At 40.8% G+C, this 24,965-nt stretch overlaps 1 protein-coding gene across 2 annotated transcripts in view; it reads left to right on the top strand.

Moving 5' to 3' along the window:
- Positions 1-19,483, top strand: part of znf644b (zinc finger protein 644b) — a 34,132-nt gene extending 14,649 nt beyond the window's left edge. Inside the window, exons 2-7 of one of the 2 annotated variants that reach the window (XM_026159901.2) lie at positions 1,018-3,681; positions 4,273-4,401; positions 4,501-4,839; positions 14,293-14,415; positions 14,562-14,658; positions 15,570-19,483. In XM_026159901.2, the coding sequence (XP_026015686.1) occupies positions 1,032-3,681; positions 4,273-4,401; positions 4,501-4,839; positions 14,293-14,415; positions 14,562-14,658; positions 15,570-15,747 (3,516 nt within the window). In that variant the 5' untranslated portion in view covers positions 1,018-1,031 and the 3' untranslated portion in view covers positions 15,748-19,483. Of the gene's footprint in view, positions 1-1,017; positions 3,682-4,272; positions 4,840-14,292; positions 14,416-14,561; positions 14,659-15,569 lie in introns of both variants that reach the window. The other variant, XM_026159899.2, reaches the window with a different exon arrangement.
- Positions 19,484-24,965: the final 5,482 nt, after the last annotated feature.

The following is a 24,965-nucleotide window of genomic DNA, read 5'->3' as shown; positions in this document are numbered from 1 at the left end:
TGCCACCCTGCCGTTTGGGGGTAACAGTGAAGCTCGCTTTAAATGTAGAGCGTCTGTTCCCCTTTCGAACCTTTAACACCACAACAGATGGGGAGAATATGGAGCTCGGAAGGTTTTACCTCTGAGGTGGTAACAGTGAAGCCACTCATTAACACTGAATTTACCACTTCGTTAGCAATGCAGCTTCCTGTAGAGAGCGACCAGCCCTGGATGTCAAATCCACTGAGCATATGTTTCAGACTAAATCTGCTCTGGACAGCAAAATATAATCTGTTATAAGATCCAAAATGCACATTTTTAGTTGTAGTTATTTTTAATAGCTCAGAGCTATTTGGTTTCATACTGTCCAAATAAATATGGAGTAACTGTGCTTTCAAATCAGCCACTCTTAAACGAATTTGTATGCCTGTCCACGTGTATGCACCAAAGTGTATGTTTTCTTTGTGTGAGTCTGTGTTTGTATTTCAGACAGATTGTGTGCCTGCCAATTTGTCAGGATTCAAGTAACAACAGTCTCATGCTGGGATCTGTGTTGGCACCATCACAGAGTGATAAGACGCAATATGATCTCATTGGAGGTGTACTTTGTTCCCATGGAAATTGGTCAATTTTAGCAGGCGACTGAGAACTTTAGGTGGAGAAGCAGGAAGGTTGTATCCCAGAGGTACGCTCACATAATTAAGCATCCTCACCAGGGTATTCAAGGCTAACAGCAGGGTTTGTTGTGAATAGAGGTGGCGAAAGAGGGTGTTGGAAAATCATAATGCGGCACAGAATAATACCACTCTCATTTTACAGAGCAGTGGGAATAGCCCAAAAGGAAAAAAAAAAAGATTTTTTCAACAACACCACATTGTCAGTGAGAATGAGAGAAAAAGAATTAAATTTTACTATATTATGTGCAAGAGTTATCTTTTTCTATTTATACTGTGTATACGTGTAGATATGTATAAGACGTTGCACGCTTTATTTGACTTGCTCAAAGTTTGCAGAATAATTTTCTTCTTCATATTTCAGAAAGTATCGCTGCTATGTCTGATCTGAAGCTGAATGCGCAAGAGGACAAAGACGTGGAATCGGTGTCTGACAGCCCAGGTCGTACTCGGGAGCCATTACAGACTCACACATTCTCCCCGAAGAACAATGCTGCAGGTCTGTCCTCAGATGAACACGAAAACCCTTTAAATGGAACCCAGCCGAATCCATTTGTATACAGCAGTGTCCCTGCTGTTCCCCATGCAGACAATTCATTGCCTTCAGGAGCACTTGTTAATGGACCTGGTTCACACCCCAACTCAGAGGTACACTGTGTCCTGAACAAAGGCACTGTTTTATCCAACAGTGTCCTGGATGCCGTGTGGCAAGCGGAGAAGGACACGAGCCCCGAGGTGTTACCACCACCTAGTGAGCTTCAATCAGACGCTTGGAAGAACACAGTGGGACCCGACGTAAAAACACCGGCCACACAGCCAGGTGTCAACACGCCACTGTCTCACTCGGAGGAGAATGAGTCTAAACTGGCCTATTCCACGCTGTCAGGTGACAGTGCAGAGCAAATGCACATTAGCCAACCTTTGACAAAACAGACAATAAAAACAAGATCTCCACGGGACATGGAACGGTCTGGAGTCTCCTTGGATGATTATGATAATACTGAAGTAATCAGGTGGGATTCAACAAGAAAATGCTTTTTGCACAACGACAGAAGGCTGGAGACCAAAGTGATGCCCCAAAGAGACAAGAAGCACAATACACACACGAAAAGCATGTTAGGCTGTCTTGAAAAGGTTAACAACAGCTACAGACATTTCTGCAGTGGTAATGATGTTGAAAGTGTTGACACTGGCAACAAAGATGAATTTTTGGGTACACAATCTGACATTAAATATTCAGTTATGCCATTCAAAGACCTTTCTCGGAACATAGCTTTAGACTCTGAGAGCCATATTTATAGCACAGCGCAGGGAGGCAGTAATGAGGAAAATGACCCTGAAGATGAAAACTGTGTTAGTCCAAAAGTGGAACAGTTGAAGGCAGAGCAACTTGAACGAGATTCACTTTTCTTTTCATGCACAACATGCAATGTTAATTTCAAGGAAAAAAGACATTTCCATAGACATATGATGTATCATTTAGGCAAGCATAATCAGGTGAACAGTGAGAATGATTCACAGCCCTTTATATGCGGAGAGTGTGGGCTTTTGTTCTGTGATAGCAACTCCCTCATGAGGCACATCATTATTCACCAAGATAGGCTGGAAAAACTTATGGAGGAAATTGAAGGTCTCAAAAAGACTGAATTTGAAGATGGGGCCACCACAGTGCCGTGCTCTCGGTGCACGTTTGGTTGTAACTGCCAAAAAGTCTTTGTCCAGGGTACCAAAACACATGATAATTTGAAGCACTACTACTTTTGTGAGGAGTGTAATTACATTTCCTTGACACGGCAGACACTTGTAGCACACTTACATGTTGCACACCTCAACACACACCAGCCTCAAAACAGGAAAATGAGTCATACTAATGATGCAGAGGGAGCACAACATGTTCCGTTTCAGTGTAAAATGAGTTTTTTCCCAAGGAGAGACAAAGTAGTGTTAGGAAAACATTCTGAAATGCCATATGTTGGCAAATATAAAACAATGGCCCGATGTAAACCAAATCTATTTAAATCTACTTTAAAGGAAAAACTCGACCGTTCCACTGAAAAGGGGGATATTCACATTCAAAAAACTGTTGACAACACTGTAAATTGTCATCAGTTTAAACCCAATGCCAGCTGCACTAAAAGCATGCTGTCGCCATATTTGTGGAGAATCGACAAGCATGGAAAGTTACTCTTACAACCAGCAGAAAAATTGGATGTGGAAACCGATCTCACCTGTGTACAAGAAGATGCTGAAAACAATGACCGCAGGGCTTTTGGCAGCTTAAAGCTGGCAAACCGTCCTACAGCCGCTGCTTTTACAGCCAGGAAGCTTAAATTGGACCAGATGTTCTGTCAGGGAAGCAAAAATGACCCCGTAAACGGGAGTTTACAAGTACAAGTAAGCCAAAATTCTCCATCAATGGGAAAAATGACTACACCTTTGCATAACACTACTGAAAGAATGAATGGTAATATATTGCCTGGGCTTAGCCAGAGGCTTAAGAAACAGTGTGCAGTTAGGGAGTTAAAGAAAGGCTGTGAGGGTGATGATAACTTCAGTGATGACACCAGCGAAGCTACAGGCAGCTTCTTGGAAAGCAGCGAGAATGAAAGGAACTCATATGCTCGGAGGTATTTGAAAAAGAGGCAGAGCTTTACAGCCAAACACCAAAGCCCCCACGCACTCAAGGTTGAAGATGATGGAGATGAAGACTGCAGTGACATAGAACAGCTCATAATCAAAGAGGAGCACATTGAAACGACAGTGAGTGATGATTCCACAGAATTGCCTAATACATCTCCAAGTGATAGTTTTGATATGTCCCCCACACCATCAGTAAAACATAAGCCCTGTCCTTACTGTCCCGCCACGTTTGAGTCCGGAGTGGGTCTGTCCAATCACGTGCGAGGACATCTTCACAGAGCTGGGGTGAGCTACAATGCCCGGCACATGGTTTCACCGGAGCAAGTGGCGTTGTGGGACTATCAGCCAAGAATCCGCAGAAAGATTTCTACTGGCATGAGAAAAAAAGGTACGATTATTTTAACAAATAATAAATACAAACCGAGTCTGAATGGACTGTGTGCCAAAACTAATATCCCTAACACCGATTGGCTCATTATAGCCTAGCTTGTGCAATATTAGGTGCCTGCACATACTGTAGAATTTTAGTGTAAGCGTGCCACCTATCAGATGTGTTCTGTATGTCCTTAAATGCTATCAAAAGATGAATAACATTATATTTTGTAATTTAGTAAGAAAATCATTTTGCATTTTTGATAGGAGAAAGAAATGGAGCCAGGGATGTGTTGGAGCAAGCATCTATAATCTTAATCAGTGGGATTGCATATTGCGCACCTCTCTATAGAAGCTTTGGTTAATTACTCCATGACAGAAGTCAAAGTTCTTCAAAGCTCCACAACCATTTCAAAGTGGCACTTCAGGATATGGTATAGGGTTTACGATTTAGTATTTCTGTGATCGGCAGTAGGGTCTATTATATGACTTACATATAAAAGCAGCTATAGAAAATCTATATCTATAAAGTTTCACATTCCAAAATGTACACTAAAAATAGCTTTTTTCTTTCCTTAAATTGTGACACACTGTTCTTATATTACAGCTGTTAAGCCAGGAACTCGAGGACAACACACGTGTCCTGTGTGTTTGGAATGTTTTGATAGCAAAACTGGCATCTCTAACCATGTGAGGGGACACCTGAAACGAATAGGTACAAAGGTTACCAGCAGCAGTAAGTCTCCGCTGTGCGCACTAAATGAATTGCTACAGAACAAAACGGAACATTGGAACAACCTTCTGACTAAGAGTCAGTTCTCCTCTCAACCTTTAGCCCCTCAGAAGTTCATCTGCAGCAATGGCCTCTTTCTGATGCAGACAAGCATCCCAGGGAAACTCCAACATGTCAAAAGGAGTCTGCATCCCATAAAGAAAAGCCTTGTGTGTAAACATTTGGTAGATAACCTCTCAGAAAGGAAGAAGCTACATGGGGAAGCAGAAAGAGGCACTACAGCCACATCAAGCACTTTAGTTGAACTCCTCAAAGCCAAACAGGAAAGTGTGGAGCTTGCAGTGAGCCAAGAAGCCTATGCAACCAGGGTGATCTGTGAGATGACCAACGATTATATGGCCAAAACAGAGATGACCAGTCGGGAACCAAACTGGTCTGCTGGTATGGAATCTTTAAGTCTAGATTTGGACAGCCATCATACTGTATGTAAAATACATCATTTTTAAATGTTATGCAAAACCAGCCAAAGCAGAAAAACAAAAGTTGAGGTATCATTATCATGCATTTAATAGATCATATGTAAGACAAGCTACTGTATGTCAGTTATTATATCATTAAGTGTAGTTTATTGTTGCGTTTTAATAGTTTTTTATTTAATTGTCTTTTTATTTCTCATTTAATTGTTAGTAGAGGAATAGCATGTTGACCCAGGCAAACGCTAGGCTTGCATAAAACATAACCACATCCATATCAACAACAACTTTATATCTTTTAAATTCAGAGTGTGTCCTGTTTTTGAGCTGCCTTCACTTGCGTCAAAGCCAACTAATTCTCAGATTTTAATTCATATTTTATTACAAATTTACCATGTCTCATCCCAGATAACGTGTTTATTGTCGACAGAATACAGTTAAACAGTGTGAGAATTGTTCACAGTCATTTGATTTGTGGGAAAAACACATTCTCTGCATAGAATGCCACCAAAGTGCTTTTGAAGTTCATATTAAAAAAACATGAAATCCTCTTGATGTTGTGTCACAAGCCCATCATCCACGAATCCACAATTTTGTTTAATGTCTGTCCAAATCAAATTTTCAGTGAGGTACTAAGGAGGACAAAGCTGCAGTGTACTTCCCAAAGACGTTTTATCCCATGTGATAGAAGTAACTTTTAAGTTTAAACTGCAGATGTCTATTATTAAAAGATACCTCCGTTATAAAGCTTTCAAATGTATTAAAATGTTCATATATTTTTGTATCACATGCCATTACATCCTGACACACACACACACACACACACACACACACACACACACACATACACATGCTAATAAGTAAGCTTGAAAAACAGGAAATGCTATGCAACTGTCTCTTGGTATAAATAAATCTGACTGCAATGCCTCGGGTGTGAGTATCACTCGATCACTCACCCGTGCACGTACCTCTATAAAACTCCTTTTGACTGTCTTGTATTCCTTCATCGTATTTAAAAATGTCACACACCACTGACATTTAATTGGTCCTTCGAGCCGGAGATTTTGACTGATATTATTATATCATCTAACTGTCCACAGACGGAGTCATCGGATCCTGACGTTGTGATCGCCTGCACTGCAAACGCTCGCTTCCAGGAAGACGAGGAAAGCCCAGAGTCGTAAAATTCGTCTACTGGCCAGTGTTTTAGACAGGCTTCACGGCGCCAGGACTCGATTACACCGGGAAAGAACACAGCGCTACTTTGAAGGTGAATATAACACAGTCATGAACATCATGCGTTTAGAATAAATCGACTTTAGAACGACACTCACAACCGTAGAATCCTGTGTGGATAATAAGAGAATCCTGTGTGGATAATAAGAGAATCCTGTGTGGATAATAAGAGAGGTCCTGTGTGGACCGAAGGTTAGAAAGTAACCTATAAGACGGGATTGCATGTCCTGTGTGGACCCGCCCCCGCTAAAAACTTGACTACGAAAAAGAGTGTCGATTAAAAGCAGGTTTTCGTTTAAACGCGCAATGTATGTGTGTGTAAAGAGTAAGTACATATTTGAATAGAGACTCCAGGTCTCTGTACTACTCTTCTGTTTTCCTGTGAGGTATTGAGTGGTGGGAAAGAGGAAAGGTTGCGCTTCATCGCATAAAATTGAGGCCGCCCTGAGTTTAGCTCAGGGTAGAAGGCTGCCTCAATAACCTCCTCCAACCCTAGTACCACCAAGCCCCATAGTGTGTGTTGGCAGTATTAATAAAATAAAAACAAATAACCATGGGAAACAAACCCACAAAACCTGAATTAACCGCTGATGAGCAGTGGATGGAGAAAATCCATCCAGGTGCCGGCCAAATAAGTGCAAATAAGTGGAGGAATCCAGATAAACTTAACTGTGTTGCCTGGAAGGGAATCAGTAACCCCACCCCAGTGCAACAACTCGGACAATGTCTGAAGGAGGAAATAGAAAAAAGCAAAGGCAAAAAGAAAGGTAGACGTATGTCAGAATACGTTAGTTTCTTTGTGCCATGGCAGGAAGAGAGTAAAAGACGTGAGGAAAAGAGAAAAGAAAAACAAAACAAGCAGGCTAAGAAAGTACCCACCGAGACCACAAACCCCCCACCTTATAAACCACAGCCCTCAGCCCCGAATCCTTTTGAAGCGGGACAGCCGAGCCCCCCAACCCCATGTCCCACCATCTCAAAAAACCCTTTCACCAGCCCTCAAGATCCATACGCATCAGTTAAGACACAGCTAAAGTTAATGACGTAACCGGACCCTTCTCCAGGGTTTCCACCCCCTTTATGGCCCCTGTCTCCGTTAGGCCAATTCCCATTGATCCAAGAACCAAACCCAAACTATGGACGCGCAACGGGACCAGCAGTAGACGGTGTAATCCCCAGGGACAATAGAGTAGTTACATACTCATTCCGCCCGTGGTCAGCAGAAGACCGAAAAAATGTTCTGAAAGATGTGCCCCCTTTAAATGAGGGACACCAGCAGTGGAGAGATGCAGTAGAGCTAATCCGCGCAGATTGGTGTCTTAATGGTAGAGAAATGCTACAGGTGCTGCAGGACCTTTTAGGTCTAAGATTAGCCAGGGTAAGGGGAAATTACATAGGGACAAGAGAAGATGGAACGCCGATAGAAGCGGGCCATGCTGATCTGACCGCCGCACTAAATGAGGTTTACGAAAGAATTAGGGTGACTTTAGCCCCCAGACCAGATTATGGAAAAATAGGAGAGACAAAACAAAAAGATAATGAGTCTGCTTCAGACTTTTTAGACAGGCTGAGACCAATCTTTAGACAAAATTCAGGACTGGAATACGATCCAGCCCCTAACTCCCCTTATGAACAGCAGCTAAAGAATGCATTTTTAAAGGGCCTCCTCCCAAAGGTCCGCGCTCACATAGACAAACACTGGGTCACCCAAAACACTGGGAATTTAGCCGATGCTTTGCAATACGCGGAACATGCAGTAAAAGTTCAAAAGAACAAAACAGCCCAAACTGGAGTTTTTGTAGTAAATACTGAAGGTGGAATTGTTGCATACGCAGGAAGAAATCCACAAAAAGGGAAAGGCAGGAAACAGAACAGAGATGACAAAGAAAAACACAGGAGGTGTTATAACTGTGATAAAGAAGGGCATCTTGCCAGAGATTGCAGGAGCAGACAGAGGGAGGACCGCAGGGATAGGCGGGACAACAGGGACAGAGGCAGGGACAGATATGACCGCCCTGCTAGACGAGAAAGGCAGGACAGAGACGACAGGGACAGTACTGAGGAAATGTGACTAGGCCCCCACCCAGACACCTCAAACGAACAGCAAGAGTGTGGGGCTGAAATTTTTAACATTCATCAGTTACTTTTGGGTTCTGAATACAAACCAGAGGTAACTATTTACATAAATGGCAAACCTTACACAATGTTATGTGATACTGGCGCATGTATGACAGTTCTGACAGAAGAACCCCCGAGAACACACTTCTCAAAGGATGCCCGTGTGGTCACCTCAGCCTCCGGGCACACCACCACACAATTGTTAACACAAAAGTTAGACTTCCTACATGCAAACAGCGACCGAAAGTGCAAACTACAATGCATTATTGACTCTAGCTGCCCGGTAAACCTATTAGGCCGTGACGGACTGATGAAGCTAAGAATAGGAGTAGTTCCTGAAAGCAATGGCATGAGAGCAGAATTAATGCTCTCAGAATCACACACGCTCGTGTGTCACGGGGATGGTGAACCACACTATTATTGGACGCTGGCTTTGCCATCCTCTAAACAGCTAATTACAATAACTGAGAGATATTTACCGCGAACATCAGAAGTAATGCCGCACAATGAACTACATCATACTCTGCGTTTTAAACAAACACCAGGCCCTGACCCAGAGTATGACACTCAGGTCCACCGTCTAGGACTACAGAAACTAACCTTGCAACACCTTTATGTTACAAAAAGCGGAAATGCTGTGTGCTCGGTAATCCAACCCCCCAGAGTAAGAGATTTAAATAGGATGCCTGCCCCACATGTTTCCACAGCAAAAAACTCCCAAACACAATGGAAAGATCTAGGGATCGTTCTAAAACGAGTGCAGGATGATTATTATGAAAAGACAGAAGACACACATGAGGGCTGGCTTCAAGGCCGCAGGACAGGCTGTATGAGATACACTCTGGGGTGGGTTTTAAATGTAAAGCCCAGCACCCACCTAACTGACTCTCCAGCCTCATGCCTTGTAACTGAGAGGGCAGAATGATCGCTGTTGGCACCTGTAAATGAAACAGACATTGTAAACTTGCCAAAATCCCTATGGTCCACTGGACCAACAGATGTCGGCCTGATAAAAAACGCTGACTCAATACAAGTAAAGGTAATCTCAAAACACAGACCAATGAAGCCGCAATATCCACTATCTGCAGAAGCAAAAAACGGAATCCGCCCAGTTATAGCAGATATGGAAAAAGCAGGGATTCTCATAAAAACAAATAAAACAACGTGTAACACACCTATATTTCCAGTAAAAAAAGCAAACACAGGGAAATATAGACTTGTTCACGACTTAAGAGCAATTAATGACATTACAGAACAAATACCTCCTGTTGTGGCGAATCCACATACAATATTGAACCAAGTGTCACCCAGAGAAAAATGGTTCTCAGTCATAGATCTTTCTAATGCATTCTTTTCCGTGCCCCTGCACCCAGAGTCACAAGGGCTATTTGGCTTCACGTTTGATAACCAGAAATACACATACACACGCTTACCACAAGGTTTTCAAAATAGTCCAACACTATATGCGGAAGCTCTTAAGCACTCAATGTCTACTTGCACTCTGCCTGCTCCAGGAAAGTTCCTACTATACGTAGATGATATTCTGGTGACCGGAAACACGCAGGCAGACTGCAAGGCAAACACCCTCACCGTGCTATATCACCTAGCACAGCAGGGTCACAAAGTGTCACAACACAAGTTACAACTGTGGCAGTCAAAGGTCATATATCTAGGTCATGAACTGACAGGACAAGGCCGCAGACTGTTAGACAGCCGAAAAACAGCAGTACAAGAAGCCCCAAAACCACTAACAAAGCAGCAAATGATGAGTTTCCTCGGTCTCTGTAACTTTTGCAGAAGCTGGATTCCAGAATATGCTCTCAGAGTCCAACCCCTACAAGACTTAATATATGGGAAAAATCTAGCTTTAAGAGACAAACTGACATGGACACCTGATGCTGAAAAATCATTTCATGATCTGAAATCAGCATTACAAACTAGCACTGTCCTAGCATTGCCAGACTATGACAAACCATTTTATTTACATGTGGATGGCAGCTCTGGATATATGAAAGCTGTACTGACACAAGCCTTTGGGGATAAACAACGACCATTGGCATTTTATTCCTGCAAACTTGACTGTGTAGCCTCTGGTCTCCCCACCTGCGTACAGGCTTGTGCAGCAGCAGCAGAAGCAGTAAAAAAGTCAGCAGATATTATTTTGGGACATCCTTTAATAGTCAAAGTACCACATGCAGTCACCTCAATCCTGTTGCAAGCAAACTTATCATATCTGACACATGTAAGACAATTATCATACGTAGGTATTTTGCTATCACAATCGCACATCACCATAGAGAAGTGTGGCCAACTTAACCCAAGCACATTGCTTCCTGCAGAAATAGATGGTGACTCACATAGCTGCCTTCACAAGCTAGATGAGGAAACGAAACCACGTGCCGATATATATAGCACACCACAACCATCCTTTTTAGATATTTTTGTAGATGGGTCCGCAAGTAAAGACAACACTGGCCGAAACTGTGTAGGTTATGCTGTGACAACAATAGATACAGTCATTGAAGCACAGCCATTAACCTCCTCATACTCAGCACAAGGTGCCGAGCTAATAGCGGTAATCAGAGCCTGTGAATTACACAAAGATAAGGATGTAAACATCCACACAGACAGCCAGTATGTCTTTGCCGCAGTACACCATTTTGCTAAAATCTGGCAGAACAGAGGAATGGTAACATCCACAGGGACCCCAGTACAACATGGTGAACTTTTGAAAAAGCTTTTAGAAGTAATTATGTTGCCAAAACACCTAGCTCTATGCAAATGCGCTGCACATCAGAAAGATAATTCAGCCATTACTAGAGGGAACAATTTTGCAGATGAAACCGCAAAGGAAGCAGCAGGCAGAAAAACAGAAGTTCTCGCATTAACTTCCTCTCCTTTAATACCCATAACAGTACTGATAGACGAACAAAAGGCCGCATCACAAAATGAAAAAACCTCGTGGTTAAAGGAAGGAGCAACATTAAAGGATGATATCATGACATGTCATGGCAAACCGATTTTGCCGAAGTCCCTGCATAAAACTGCAGCGTTAGTGACACACGGTAATACCCACGTGTCAACAGCAGGGATGGTAGATATACTCTCTAAACAATTCTACACAAAAAATTTTGAAACTTCAGCAAAAGAGTATGTTAGAACATGCATGATATGTCAAAAACACAATGCCCAAGGGAATCTAAGGCCCAAAAGAGGTCATTTCCCCACTCCACCTCACCCTTTTCATACCATACACATGGATTTTATCCAACTACACAAGCACCAACAACTAGAGTACGCACTAGTAATAATAGATGTATTTTCAAAATGGCCTGAGATCTATTCAGTGAAAAAGGCTGACGCAATAACAGTAGCAAAATGTCTGTGCAATCACTATATTCCAACATACGGAATACCGAGCCTAATAAGATCTGACAATGGCACACACTTTGTGAATGAAGTAATATCAAAAGTCTCTGAAGCTTTAGGTTTCAGCATAAAACACCATTGTTCCTACCACCCACAGAGCGCAGGATTGGTAGAAAGAACAAATGGCACGATCAAACAAAGGCTAAGAAAATGTATGGAGGAAACTGGCCGCCCATGGCCTGAGTGCATAGGTTTAGTTAAAATGTGGATGAGATTAACACAGGGCTCAAACAAACTAACACCTTTTGAGATAGTACATGGGCGACCCTTCCCCCTCCCTGTTACCAGTGAGCCAATAGATAAATCAATAAGAGAAACAACATTAGCAGAATGGATGGCAAAGCTGCTAGAGAATAAAGAAATAATAACGAACAATCAACTGCCGAGTGATTCTCTTCCAGTCTCTTCCAGGTTGAAACCAGGCGACTGGATCCTGATCAAAGTACTCCAAAGAAAAAACTGGAGCACTCCCAGGTGGGAAGGCCCCTACCAGGTCCTGATCACCACGCCCACGGCATGCAAAATTGCTGAACGACCTTCGTGGATTCATCAAAGTCACACCAAAAGGGTAGAGCCTATCTAAAGCATAGACCCTAGTCTCCTCCAGACCTCTTTGTGTTCGCCCGGTGGGGGGTAGGGTGATCAGGTGGCAACACTCGTGAACCCACCTCTCTGGCCGGGGTCTACTCACTGGGGGTCTTGAGAGAGAGACACAAGGTCAAGAAGAAGAGACGCTCACCCAAGGGAAAATCATCCAATCAAGATGACCAACATGCTATTACCAACTCTTCTGAGCCTGCTGGTTGTCTCCCAGACACACGGGTTCAACCCTTGTAATGACACAGACGGACAGGCAAAGAAAACAGACGACCTTTACCTGTGTTACAACAAGACAAGCTTCACCTCTACCGTATGGATACCTTTTAACTCATTCTACATAGGAGGATACAAAGCCGAAGCCTGGAAAGGCTACGACTGGTACCTATCCAGTTCAGACGGAAACAACCCAGGATGGGACACCGTTTTCACTTATACTGGAAATGATTGGATGCCATATCAAAGCAGTCAACTGCAAGAATCAGCAAAAAACCTTTCAAAGCAAATGAACTTGACGAAGACAGCCGAACACCTGATCCTCAACTTCCACACGCTGAACAACCCATTGCTGGAGAAGCCACCAAAATCACAGAAAAGAACCCACCTGGTTCCAACGCTGGCAAGTAACTCTAACTGCTACCATCTGACCCTATTTATCTACAAGACCGGAAAAGATCCACATCACTTCGTGTCAATATGCAATAACATAACGAAAGGCATGGTCCCATCATCCACAGAGGCGCCACAGGAAGAAGACGAACCAAACGGAAGCCCGGCTTTATCTGCAGGCCCACTCTCAAAAACAATGAAAGTGACACAGACTCTGAGGAAGAAGAGGACGACATATAAATAAGGAAAAAGAATTTATAATGTTGAACATTTAACTTTGCTAAATGACACTCTAGTTGAAAATGTACCCGCAAGTGACTAGAAGTTGATAAGATGCAAAATATTTGAACAACAGCAGGGAATGATAGAAGTAACTTTTAAGTTTAAACTGCAGATGTCTATTATTAAAAGATACCTCCGTTATAAAGCTTTCAAATGTATTAAAATGTTCATATATTTTTGTATCACATGCCATTACATCCTGACACACACACACACACACACACACACACACACACACACACATACACATGCTAATAAGTAAGCTTGAAAAACAGGAAATGCTATGCAACTGTCTCTTGGTATAAATAAATCTGACTGCAATGCCTCGGGTGTGAGTATCACTCGATCACTCACCCGTGCACGTACCTCTATAAAACTCCTTTTGACTGTCTTGTATTCCTTCATCGTATTTAAAAATGTCACACACCACTGACACCATGTCTTCTGTCCTAAAGACTGATTTAATGGCAATTTGTAGAATAACATTTGGGTATTAACGTAAATGCACCACCGAGTTCATTTCTTCTCACCTCAAGGTCAAGATGACTCTCAAATCATGTGTTACTCACATTTTTGGGATATTTTTCTTTGACATACCAATACACTGAAAAGTAAAATCAGGTTCTTTAATTTTTGAAAGATCGTTTGGGATATCTACTGAACTATGCCAGATATCATTAATCATTAACATGCAGTCTAGTGTACAGCATCATTGTTGCCAGTTTTCCTGGAAAATGAATATATCTGTGATTTTGTGTGTGTGTCTCTGCGTGTGTAGTTTAGGAATCCTTTGTGACTCCCTCGAGGTGGTGAATTGTATGTGAAAAAAGTCCCCCTGAAGACACAAGATTGTGTTAAACTTTACCAGTAACACTTTCCAAACAGGAGAGTGCAAATAAGATGCTTAGAATGCAGCCAGGTGGAAGAAGACTTTAGCGCACACTGGGACTAACAGTTTATCTGATAATAAAATTACTGCATGAACTCAAATATATTCTATATTTCTTCGTAAATATTCAACTTCTAATGTTTGTAAACTTGGATTTGTCACATATGGTATCATGCGCAGGCTAAACTGTATAAAATGAATATATAACCTAAATATTAGGGAAATGTAAAATACACTCACATCATTTATTTTATTTTTCAGGGGAATGTGACTCAAAAAAGATTTATATTCAGTGTGACAGCACCTTCCCCACTGTTTCCCAGCTTCCTGGTCATATTCAAGCAAATGCACACAGGAAGAGGATTGCAATTTTTGAAGAAGAAGGTAATTTCTGTTGAAGTAAAATGAAAAGCAGATGATATATGCTGTATTTAGAGACAAAATGTTGCAAAATGTGCATTTAGAAGTTCATGTCAAGGATAAATGGATGTATTTCTTGAGATAAAGAATTCTGGTGCTTTTTTTTCTAGACTATGATTTTAGGAAGAAGAAACCAAGACAAAGGCCGGAGCTTAAAAATAATAATTTACCTTCACTGAATACTGAGATGTGCACACTGACCTGCAGGTAAAAGGAATGAAAGGCTACATACACAGTATTTCAACAAAACAACGCTTAAACTGGCACATGTATAAAGGACAAGCTGGAATATTGACATTTGCATGTTTGATGGTTGCAAGCAATTTGTCTGCACCCAGTTTTATGACTGTATATTTGCACACCATGATGTCACCCAGTGGTTTGTAAAGTCCTGGACAGCTCAACTTTTCTTAATAGTAATTACCACATTGCTCTTTTGGGCCAGAAGGAGCCACTCAGAGAAGCTGTTTGGCTTTGAGAATGCATTTAGCTCAAACTTGCTGCATATACCTGGTAGTTCAACTAGATCTAACTTAGATTCTAACTATAAACAAATCACTGAGGAGTTTTTTTGGAACCGAACTACCACCTGCTGCAAAGGGTTAAAAGTCCAGAAACTATCAACGAATACTCTAGGAACTTAAATTACGGTTTGAATATCTATGGAGAAAGGACTGAATGTAATAGTTAAGATATCTGTGGAGCTTGGGGGAAAGCAAATAAAATAACGTCCGTTTTGCTTTAGGAAATGTATTGCTGTCCAGGAACGTGAGATCATCCAGTCAAAGAGGTTCTTAAAATATAGTGACTATCAAGTGTAACAGGTAGATAAGACTGAGTGTCATCAGCATAACAGTGATAGTGAACTTATGCTCCAAAAGTCAAGTTACAAACACAGCCATGGTTTAGTAACTTCTATTAGTTAAAGTGCCCATGTCTCTAACAATGCCATTTTGAAGCCTCAATGAATTTTATATAGTTATGGAAAAGACTGGAAAACTTGAGAATCTTTGATTACAATGTATAGAATGAATAAAACTACATCTCAGTTAGAAGGCGTTAGAAGAAATGCATGAAGTCCAGAAACACTGACAGTTTCTTTTGGTGTATCTCTGCAGATTCTGCGACCTAGTTTTTCATGGTCCCTTTTCCATTCAGGAGGACTGGATCAGGCATTTACAGAGGCACCTTCTACACACCAGCGTACCCCACTCAGGGAGAGGGATGGTAGAGGTTTTAGCCCTTCATCAGAAAATACAACTAAGCATGTCTCACGAGGACCCAGAAACTGGGTAGTTTTACTTCCAGATCCCTCCAGATCTATGTATTTCTCTCTCTCGCTCTTATTCTCCCTCTAGATATATAGATATATCTATATATATCTATACCAGCATGTTTCTGGAAAGAAGTATTTTAGTTATCCAGGCTACTATATAGTATAAATTTTCTGTATATTTGCAAAAACTTAATTATAGCATATTTTAATGCAACACTTTGCCTCAGCTAATACGACTAATAGGATTCCTGTTTTTTGACTGCAGTATAAATTATGCGCAACAATATGTATGATCCAAAAAATGTTTTTGTCATTATATAAGTGCCTTGTTAATTCAACAAAACAACTGCTCAAAAATCAGATTTTTGTAAGGAGGTTTTCATTATAATACAAAAACTTAGAAGGAGCATTAGTTAGAAGGAGAACTGCACTTTAAAAATAGACAAGAATTTGAATGTGTTTCATGTTTCATTTTCTTTTAGAGATAATATTCAGTGAAACTGTTGCTCTACTTGTACGCACAGTACAGAGTGTCATTAGTTTGTGGATGCTTTGTACAATTTCACCTCTGTGTACCTGCATCAGAGACAGAATTCTTCTTAATCCAAATGACATTCAAGACGTTGGGACAGCTTGTTCTGTCATCATTTGTTCTTTGCTTTAACCTTCAACATTCAGCTTAATTTCTGAAAACTGATTCTCATTGTTAGGCACAACAATAGCTTTTTATGAAAAACCCTCTTTAGTTGTAACAAAAGTTATATTATTTTCTATGATTAGCTCTGTGTTTCCAAAGGTGCTGTCTTTGGTTCAGTGGAAATGTGTTGTAATTAGAGACATCACGCTTAAAATTCATACTTAACAGTTTAAAGACGGAAATACTATGAACATTACCTATTATCCAAATTCACTTGCACTTAAATTTGTCACAAATTTTGCATGACAGGACTTCTGGCTATGCGCTAAGATAAATTTAGGTATTTCAGCATGTGAATAAGTACTTTTGCCAGGTCCTTTCAGTAAAATGTAGTAGTGTACCTTTTTCTTAGTACATTTTCATAATTGTATTCTCTACATTGTATATTTTAAGAACAGCTAAGGCTTTGACGTGTGTGATCTAGTCTGGCTGAACCTATTGCCAAAGCACTTACCTCAATTGTAACACTTTTGATTTATACTATATTAAAAGCCAACAAATAGTATATTTAAAATTCAGAAATTTAGATTTAGCTAAATCAAACAAATGCTTGCTCTGGTTTTACAACCAAATGCCATGAAAGGATAACTATTTTATGCATTTACTTGCCTATTTTGAATATGGAAAACTGCAGATATAGCATCTCCTAACATGTTGTACAGTTTAGCTTTGTATTAATACATGTTGTTGAATCAATTTAAGAATTCCAATTTGATTTGGATTATATCTTCTGCAATCAAATATTCATACAATTCTGATGAAACTTGCATGCAAATATTTGTATAGAAATCAGCTCCATTGATATTCAGCATGTGTGATATGAAAGAAGTGTTGTAAATTTAAGGAATTAAACACGTGTTTATTTGTTGATGCTGTGCCAAATTACATTAGTGACGTTTTTCAAGATGTTTTTAATCTGATAAAAAGATCTTATATGATGTGATACCATGCTTAGAGGAGCATCTGACTCCTCTTGGCTGCACTGGCATTATTTACAGCAGCAGTTATGAGGGACTGAGCAAAAGGTTTAACGAACATGCGGATAATTGAGCAAGGTGAGATTAGGTTAAACAAGAGACTTCATTTACAATAAAATGGTGTTTATCACACAATATGCTGTTGAAAAGACATGTTAATTACTAAACCTTAGCTGAATCACAGATCAACAGGCAGGTGCACATTTGCACACTGAAACAAACATTGCTGGCTGGAAGAAGTCCTAAGGCAATTTGAGTGTGGGTGATTGAAATCCATACTCGACTTCCAATGTAAAAATATATTCCAAAGTTTTTCTGAAAATAACACGATGTCTGTTTTGTGTTTCTTTTCCTCTGCTGTGCCTCAGCAGGGAAACATAATCCAGGGCAAAGAGAGAGAGAAAGGAAATTTCTTGGTGTAAAACTGTAAGCTTGAAGGATAACCACTTGGGTTGTTGAAAACAGACTCCAGAAAGAAGGTTCATAACATAGCAGGCCTTGGTGACAGCATTCTGTCACTCAGTCATTGGTCACTGTTCCTTTAATATTTTTCACCTTTGTTCAGCTGCAATTTTTCACTATACATGGAGAAGTCTTTTTTTGTACTTGTGCCAATGAGTATTGTCAGCATTGGCTCTAGTGAAGTGCAAACACACCTTTGAACGTTTACTTCTCTCTGCCATTGTCAATAAAAGCAATGTCTTCCTATGTGTCACCTCTTGCAGCAGCTGCTCCACCCTCCAACCCCTTAGAAATCTCTCTCTCCTGTACTGGGAATAGTAAAAGATGCATGTTAAATGAATATCGCCATCTTATTGTAAATCAGAAACGGAGTTGATTAGACACAAGAGACGTGTGCAGCATAAAAAAGTGAGATCAAGCCAACATGTTCAGATTCATATTTTAAACAGACTTTTGCACATGGCTGAAGACGTCTTTATTTGCCTTTATTTAAATGTATTATGTTAAATCAAGCCACAACCTTGGCAAATGCCAGTTGAAATAACTTGACAAATGAGAATTCACAAACGGTTAAATTGATTGGCCAGTTTGTTTGTAACCAAAAAGCAGAACCAGTGCCTGTAAGACCCAAACATTGGTGTCATTAGCCTATTAAATGGCAGTTTTCAGATATTATCACTCCAGTAGATTTGGCTAGTGTCTCCTAGCTCACTAGCAGGCTGTTTCAACCTCGTTAAATTACGATGTTGGCACAGATAACAAATAAAAGCAAGGTAGAAGTGACAAAGTTGGTATTCAGTGGTAGTGGAGTCAGTGGTGGCATGAGACATTTGTTGCACTGGGGCAGGGGTGCCCAATCCCGGTCCTCGAGAGCTACCGTCCTGCAGCTTTTAGATGCATCCCTACTCCAACACAGCTGAATCAAATGAATGGCTTGTTATCAGGCCTTTGCCAAACACGATGGCATGCTGAAGAGGTAATCAAACCATTTGATTCAGCTGTGTTGGAGTAGGGATGCATCTAAAAGCTGCAGGACGGTAGCTCTCGAGGACCGGGATTGGGCACCCCTGCACTGGGGTTTGTGTCGCAGCTGCAACTGGTTTTTAGACTTTATTTTACAACTAATATGTGCTGCTTAATGGGCCACAAACATCCAAAGTTAGTGAGTAAACGTTAAAGCTCTTCATAGAAACTCAAAAAAACACAGTTGTCCTGCTGTTTATCCCCATTTTCCCCATTAATGTTCTGCTACATCTATTTTAAAGTCAATTATATATTTGTGGAAGTAAATGAATATTTTGCTAGCTTCAACCATGCATGAATATAACAACAGTGAAGCCAGATGTGAGTTTAAATGACTTTCTCTTGCTGCTTCAAACCTGCAGTGCCTTTGAAATCTGTGAGTGGAAATATTTCACAGTATATAGTAAGTGATGTCTTTTACATTCAGACAGCAGAAAATTCATTGTTTGTGTTAGTGCAGGATGGCCATTGCCTTACAGATCTTCAGCTGCAACAAGATTCACATTCAGACAAAAGAAAATCTGAGTGCTGGTGTCACTTTGTTTGGAAGATGTGGAGGAAAAATAATAAAGATATGATCTAAATAAAGGCAAAATATGAATTTGTAGTGGATTTAATGGAGTAGAGTTTAAGGTTGATTGGTGTTTATCATGTATTAATCTGTTTAATCTGCCCTGAAAGTGGTGGCGTAAACAACCTCAAACACCACAGCAATTTTTTTTTGACAAAAACGTCATCATTCTAATTTCAAAGAAACGTCTCTTTGATTACAGAGCACAGATGCAACTTTTAGCAGCAGCAGCTGGAGTTGCCGCTTTCAGCTGTCTAAAGGTGTCTTATGTGATAATGAATCAGCCCCTTCCCCACAACACACAACCTGATTTTATTTGTTATGTTTAACAAAATTTGTTGCAATTCAGTTGGGTGAAAGATGCACATTTCAGTGTCATTTTGCACCATTATTCCCAACAGAAAGTAATATTAGGGCTATGTGCTATTTTAAACTCCAGTGTTTTGCAGCAGAACTGGCTGGGTATTTGATGTTTCTAATGCTTGAGAGCCACTTCTGGGTTTTCTACTTACCAGTGGCAAAGGGGGCTAACCCTGCAGTTTATCTTGGGCAGTATTTAAAGCAGCGATCAAAGCTGTACAAACCAATTGTCATCATGCTTCTCTGGAGGGAATTTTGAAGTACATTAATACTCCTTCTTTGGGAAATAATTGTGCCACTCTGTGACTTCATTAGGTCTCCTGGCTGTTTCAAAAGATGTTCTCTCTGGAGGTTGAAAGCCACATCGCTGGCAGACAGCATCCCAAGGGGCTGAATGAATAAAAAAAAGGAGAGATTATAATGAGATTGAGTTAGCCATGACCAGAATTGGGCTTTTCATTATCCCACTGGCTGGAGAGAGAAAGAGAGAGAGAGCAAGAGAGGGGGACAAGGCTGACAAAAAGAAATGTGTTGTTGCAGGACCTGCTCGCCATCTGCCAACTGGGTCCAATGGTAGGCAGCCAATGCATGCTTATCATTTCCATGGGTATCAAAGGGGCCTCCTCTCTGGAGATTTCACCATTAAAACCGCAAGCGCTAACCCCGTACAAAGAGCGAAACACGCATTTAATTCAGAGGTAACAGTTTCTGTCAATTTAGCAAATCAAAATCAGGGGCAGCATAAAAAAACCTTCAATTACTTCAATTTTTATGATGCGTACGGCAGTATCCCAAAAGAGTATGCATCAACCAGAAGGACTTTTTTATTAGCTATGCTTTTATAAATAAATATATATATTTTTTCAGTGTCTGTGGCAGCAGTGAATCAAAGGTCAGGAGCATTGATCGTGACCTGTTCCTTTGGCCAGTTATTTAGAAGTGCCACATATTGTCTGTGTAAAAAAAAGAAAAAAGGAAAAAAAGGAGAAGAAAAATCAATAGGTTTCCATTATCTGGTTGGGCAGTGTCACTGGCCTGTCAATGATCCTGTTACAGCGGCGGTACAAGGGTGACACGGGCCCACACTCAATCGCTGCTGACAAGAGGAAAACATGCTGACAGGCACCGGGAACAAGTTGGAACACAGATTTGCACTTCAAGCAGCCGTCCGAGGAGGTATCGTGCAAGGCCACCACGTGGCAGAGGGGGTGAGCTGGGTTTGGGTGGATGTGTAGGGGTTGATATGTGGGGGTGGGGGTGCTGGGGAGGAAGGCGGGTGATTCCCAGCCAGCCTCCTTCTACTGTCTGACTGTCTAGCTCTCAACCACAAATGCTTTTATCCTCCTATAAATTATTCACCCCTGGATACACCAAAGGAAACTCGCTTGCACTGATTGTGGCTGAGGGGAGATTCATCAAACCTATGCCCCAGTCTGCATCCACTGCAGCTGCCTGGACACTCCTGCAAACTTCTCCAAATCTCACCTACTCTATGCAATATAAATATGGGTTATGTTAAGCATGAGCATTGGAATACCCATGTTTTTTGGGCTTTGTGAATGGCTTCAAAAGGAAATTTGCCAAATCTTTGTATTTACAGGTATTAATCATTTTCCATAGTTATTGACTTTCTGACACATTAGCTCTTCACCTACAAAGAAAACAAGAGTCAGCTTTCATCAGTCAGTCCAGATGGCCAGTCAGAAATTAAGGAAGACATCAACTGTCTCTTGAAAGAACATGAATCAATATATTTTGACAAGGATCAAATGTGCTTCAGATGAACCTTTTTGCCCTCCCAAAGCAGTCTTTCTCCTCTTGTCAAACCTCTTTATTTTTGTTTGTCTACATATAATGATCACATTTCCAATGACTCTTGATTTTAGCGACTACTTTTACCAGCATAATGAAACTGAATGCAATTCACCGGATAATCATCTGCGGTCTAAAGTCGACATATAGCTAACAAAATACTATACGATATACTTTGATTCTGTGTGCCCAAGTCGTAGCCAGCGTGCGCTACTTTTCATTCTTTTTATTTTCATAAAACAGGCCTTGGGACACTCGTGACGTCACGTCCCTGGTTAGAGAAAAATACCGCCCTTCTTTTGTTTTCTTTTTCAATTACACATACATATGTGTACATTTTTTTCTTCATATGTAGCCAATTCTGTTCATAATGACTGGGGAATTCAGGTTAATATGTTGACAAGGTTTAACAACAGCGGGTCATGTTGCACAACACGCATGGCTGGCTCCGTTCACTCCAGCAGCTGACAGGTCCTAATCATGCGCTGCCCTAAAGGCACTGAAGCAAAAGAGGGTTTTAATCACTGAATTATAGACCAGCAGCGAGGCTTCAAATTGAGACGTAATTAAAGTCAAAGTTGCAGTAATTGTTTCAGCTAATTGGGCAGACAAGTGCATTATGGCGCGATTACAATATCTGCAGTAGTTCCCAGGGTTTGAGTTTTTTTGTTTTGTTTAAATATTTGTTTAAATATTTTTGTTAAATATTATTATGGAGAAATGAGGCATAACCTTGGTTTCTGATATGAAACATGTCAATAATAGGTTACGATTTATACTTTATAATTTAACATTTTAAAACAGAGGAAAAAACTCACAATTAAAATAAAAAGCTTACAAGCAAGAGCTCACCCCTTTTGTGGTATTTTAATTAATTAAGTTGTGTAATTTTTCTTCTATCGCTTCACCTATTAGTTCAGTTGAGCACCTCTCTCACATGAATTTAAATAAGTATCAGCATCAATGTGTCATTTACAGTAAGGAGATTAATAATGCAGTCAACACGTCGTCCTCGGAGGTGATGCGGCACCTAAGGCAACATCATTATTTCCTATTAATTACTCCGCCAACCAAATGCCTTTAGAACTGGAGCTGCAGTAGGTGTGATGGGGGGAAACTGGTCTGGGAGCAGCTGCCCTGTATCCCGCCGGGCTCAGCCTGACCTCCTTTTTTTCTCCCCCTCTTCTTCTTCTCCTTTTACATCACTAAACTGGAGGCTTGACAAGCCCTATAGGAGCGCAGAGATTTTGATTTGGATGAGGGGAGAAATGTAGAATATGAGCCAGAAATGACGATTCAGACAGCAGTTCGGGTGAAGCCAAAGAATCAATTGTCGAAAAAAAAAAATCTGATCTTTAGCGTGTCTGTTTTGGGGCGGAAGTGTCTGTAGTGATCCATCATATTACACCCGGGCTGCTGGAACCGCTTTCCTCTTAAACATGCACTTTCACCCACGCTGATTCAATCTTTTTTATTTCATTATTTATTTTTAAATTATATTTTATTTCTGAGACTTTTACCACAAAAATAGTAATAATAATAAAATAATAGCAGCTAATAAACGTTTGGCAACCATTAACACAGGAAGTAAATCTATTTACGGGTGTGACTGTATCCTTGTAATCACGTAGAGGGGTGTGAAACGGCTCTATGGGATTAAAAACTGTTTACTAACCACTGGGCCTATGAGCTTTTATGTGTTGACTCCAATGTGTACCTTCACCATTGAACAGTAGGGGGCGCTGTTCGTTTCGTCCTGAAAGCCAGGAGGAGAAACACATCAGCCGTTTTGCACAAAGTGGCTCCACTGAAACCGATAATCAACAATAATAAGCAGCCAGATAAAAATAAAATAATAGTAGGGAATTGAGAAAAATCACAAACTCGGTATAGTCTCCTTTTTTAAAATTTCTGCATCAATTCAAGCTGTCAGAAGCGCTACTGTTCAATGTATTGTGATATCTTTAGATATACATATCGCAGGATTATCTGTCAGGTCTAGGTACACGGGCCTTTTACAGTTTGACGGACTCTTTTTTTCTTTCCTCTGAAAGATAAAGAACAGTAGCAAAAGCCAACTTGACTTCCAGACCCCCTTATAAGGCCTTCTTTTTTGGTTGATTCATTTAATTATTTTTCGATACTATTTTATGTGTTATTTATGAATCTATTGTGGCTACTGAAAGATCACATCCCCACCGTGCTCTCAGGACGCACACGTCTCCAAAAGCTACACAGACTGTCTCATCATCACGCCAGTAATCAAACGTATCTCAGAACAAAAAAAGAAAAGAAGAAAAAGAAAAAAATCCTTCTTTTTTTCTTTTGTCGCACTGAGGGAGAAATTTAATTACAACCTCGGGTGTATGCTGGCATTGAGGAGAAAAAAAATCCAGGCGACAAATGAATATACAGAGCAAATGACAAAACATGAGGGGGAATAACTGACAGATGAAAAGACAGAGGATGTGCAGCTAACAGGCAAAACGCGCCGGTACAAAGCCGCGCACACCTTTGAGAGCAAGAGTTTGTTTTATTGCACTTCTCCCGGGTTGCATCTCCTGTCGATTTGCAGAAAAAGAAGGGGGGATAAGCGAACATGCCCTGTTTAAGAAACAAACATGCAGATTAGATGGGATTCTGACAACACACAGCTCAGACTTCGTGTCCCACAGCTCATCTCTCAACAATGAGAAAAAAAGAGAGAGAGGTTTGAAAAATCCACTCAGCGCGCGCTTGACAACACTTACCGTCATTCTGCAAACAGTAAATGTAAATAATGAGGTGGCATCTGGAAATAAATAGGGGAAGTCAAGACAGACTGATAACAAGTCTCGTCCGCTTAAGACCCAATGGGTGTCACTGAAAAGCTTTATATAGATGCCTCTGAATAATAATATTAATAAAAAAAAAAAACAATAATATGATAAACGTGAATTTGATGGATTTGGCAACCAAATATATATATATATATTATTTCTAAAAAAAATCTAAATTTAAATCACATTCAGTATAAGTGGATCAGGGCGTAGCCAGCAGGAAGCCTTTCTTACAAAGAAAGAGAGAGAGAGGGAGAAAAAGAAAGACCTCACAAGGCGTGTGTAACATTTACTTCAAGTGCGGGGAGTTGTCACCTGTGATGTGGTACCAGGCTACATGTCAGCAGAAGCAGCACTCACTCACCTTCAGGGATGCTCCACTGTGGACTGCCACGACCAACAGCTGCACCACTGACTGAACACAGCTACACAAACGCGCACGCACCTTCTGCACACCTTCTTATTCCAGCTGGACGGGTGTGACTCACACGTGACCACGAACATCTCCTAGAAGTAA

The sequence above is a fragment of the Astatotilapia calliptera genome, chromosome 23 (assembly GCF_964374335.1).
Source record: "Astatotilapia calliptera chromosome 23, fAstCal68.1, whole genome shotgun sequence".
In the NCBI taxonomy this organism is placed as follows: Eukaryota; Metazoa; Chordata; class Actinopteri; order Cichliformes; family Cichlidae; genus Astatotilapia; species Astatotilapia calliptera.
The sequence above is the reverse complement of the archived record's forward strand: the minus strand, read 5'-3'. Positions and strand labels throughout refer to the sequence as shown.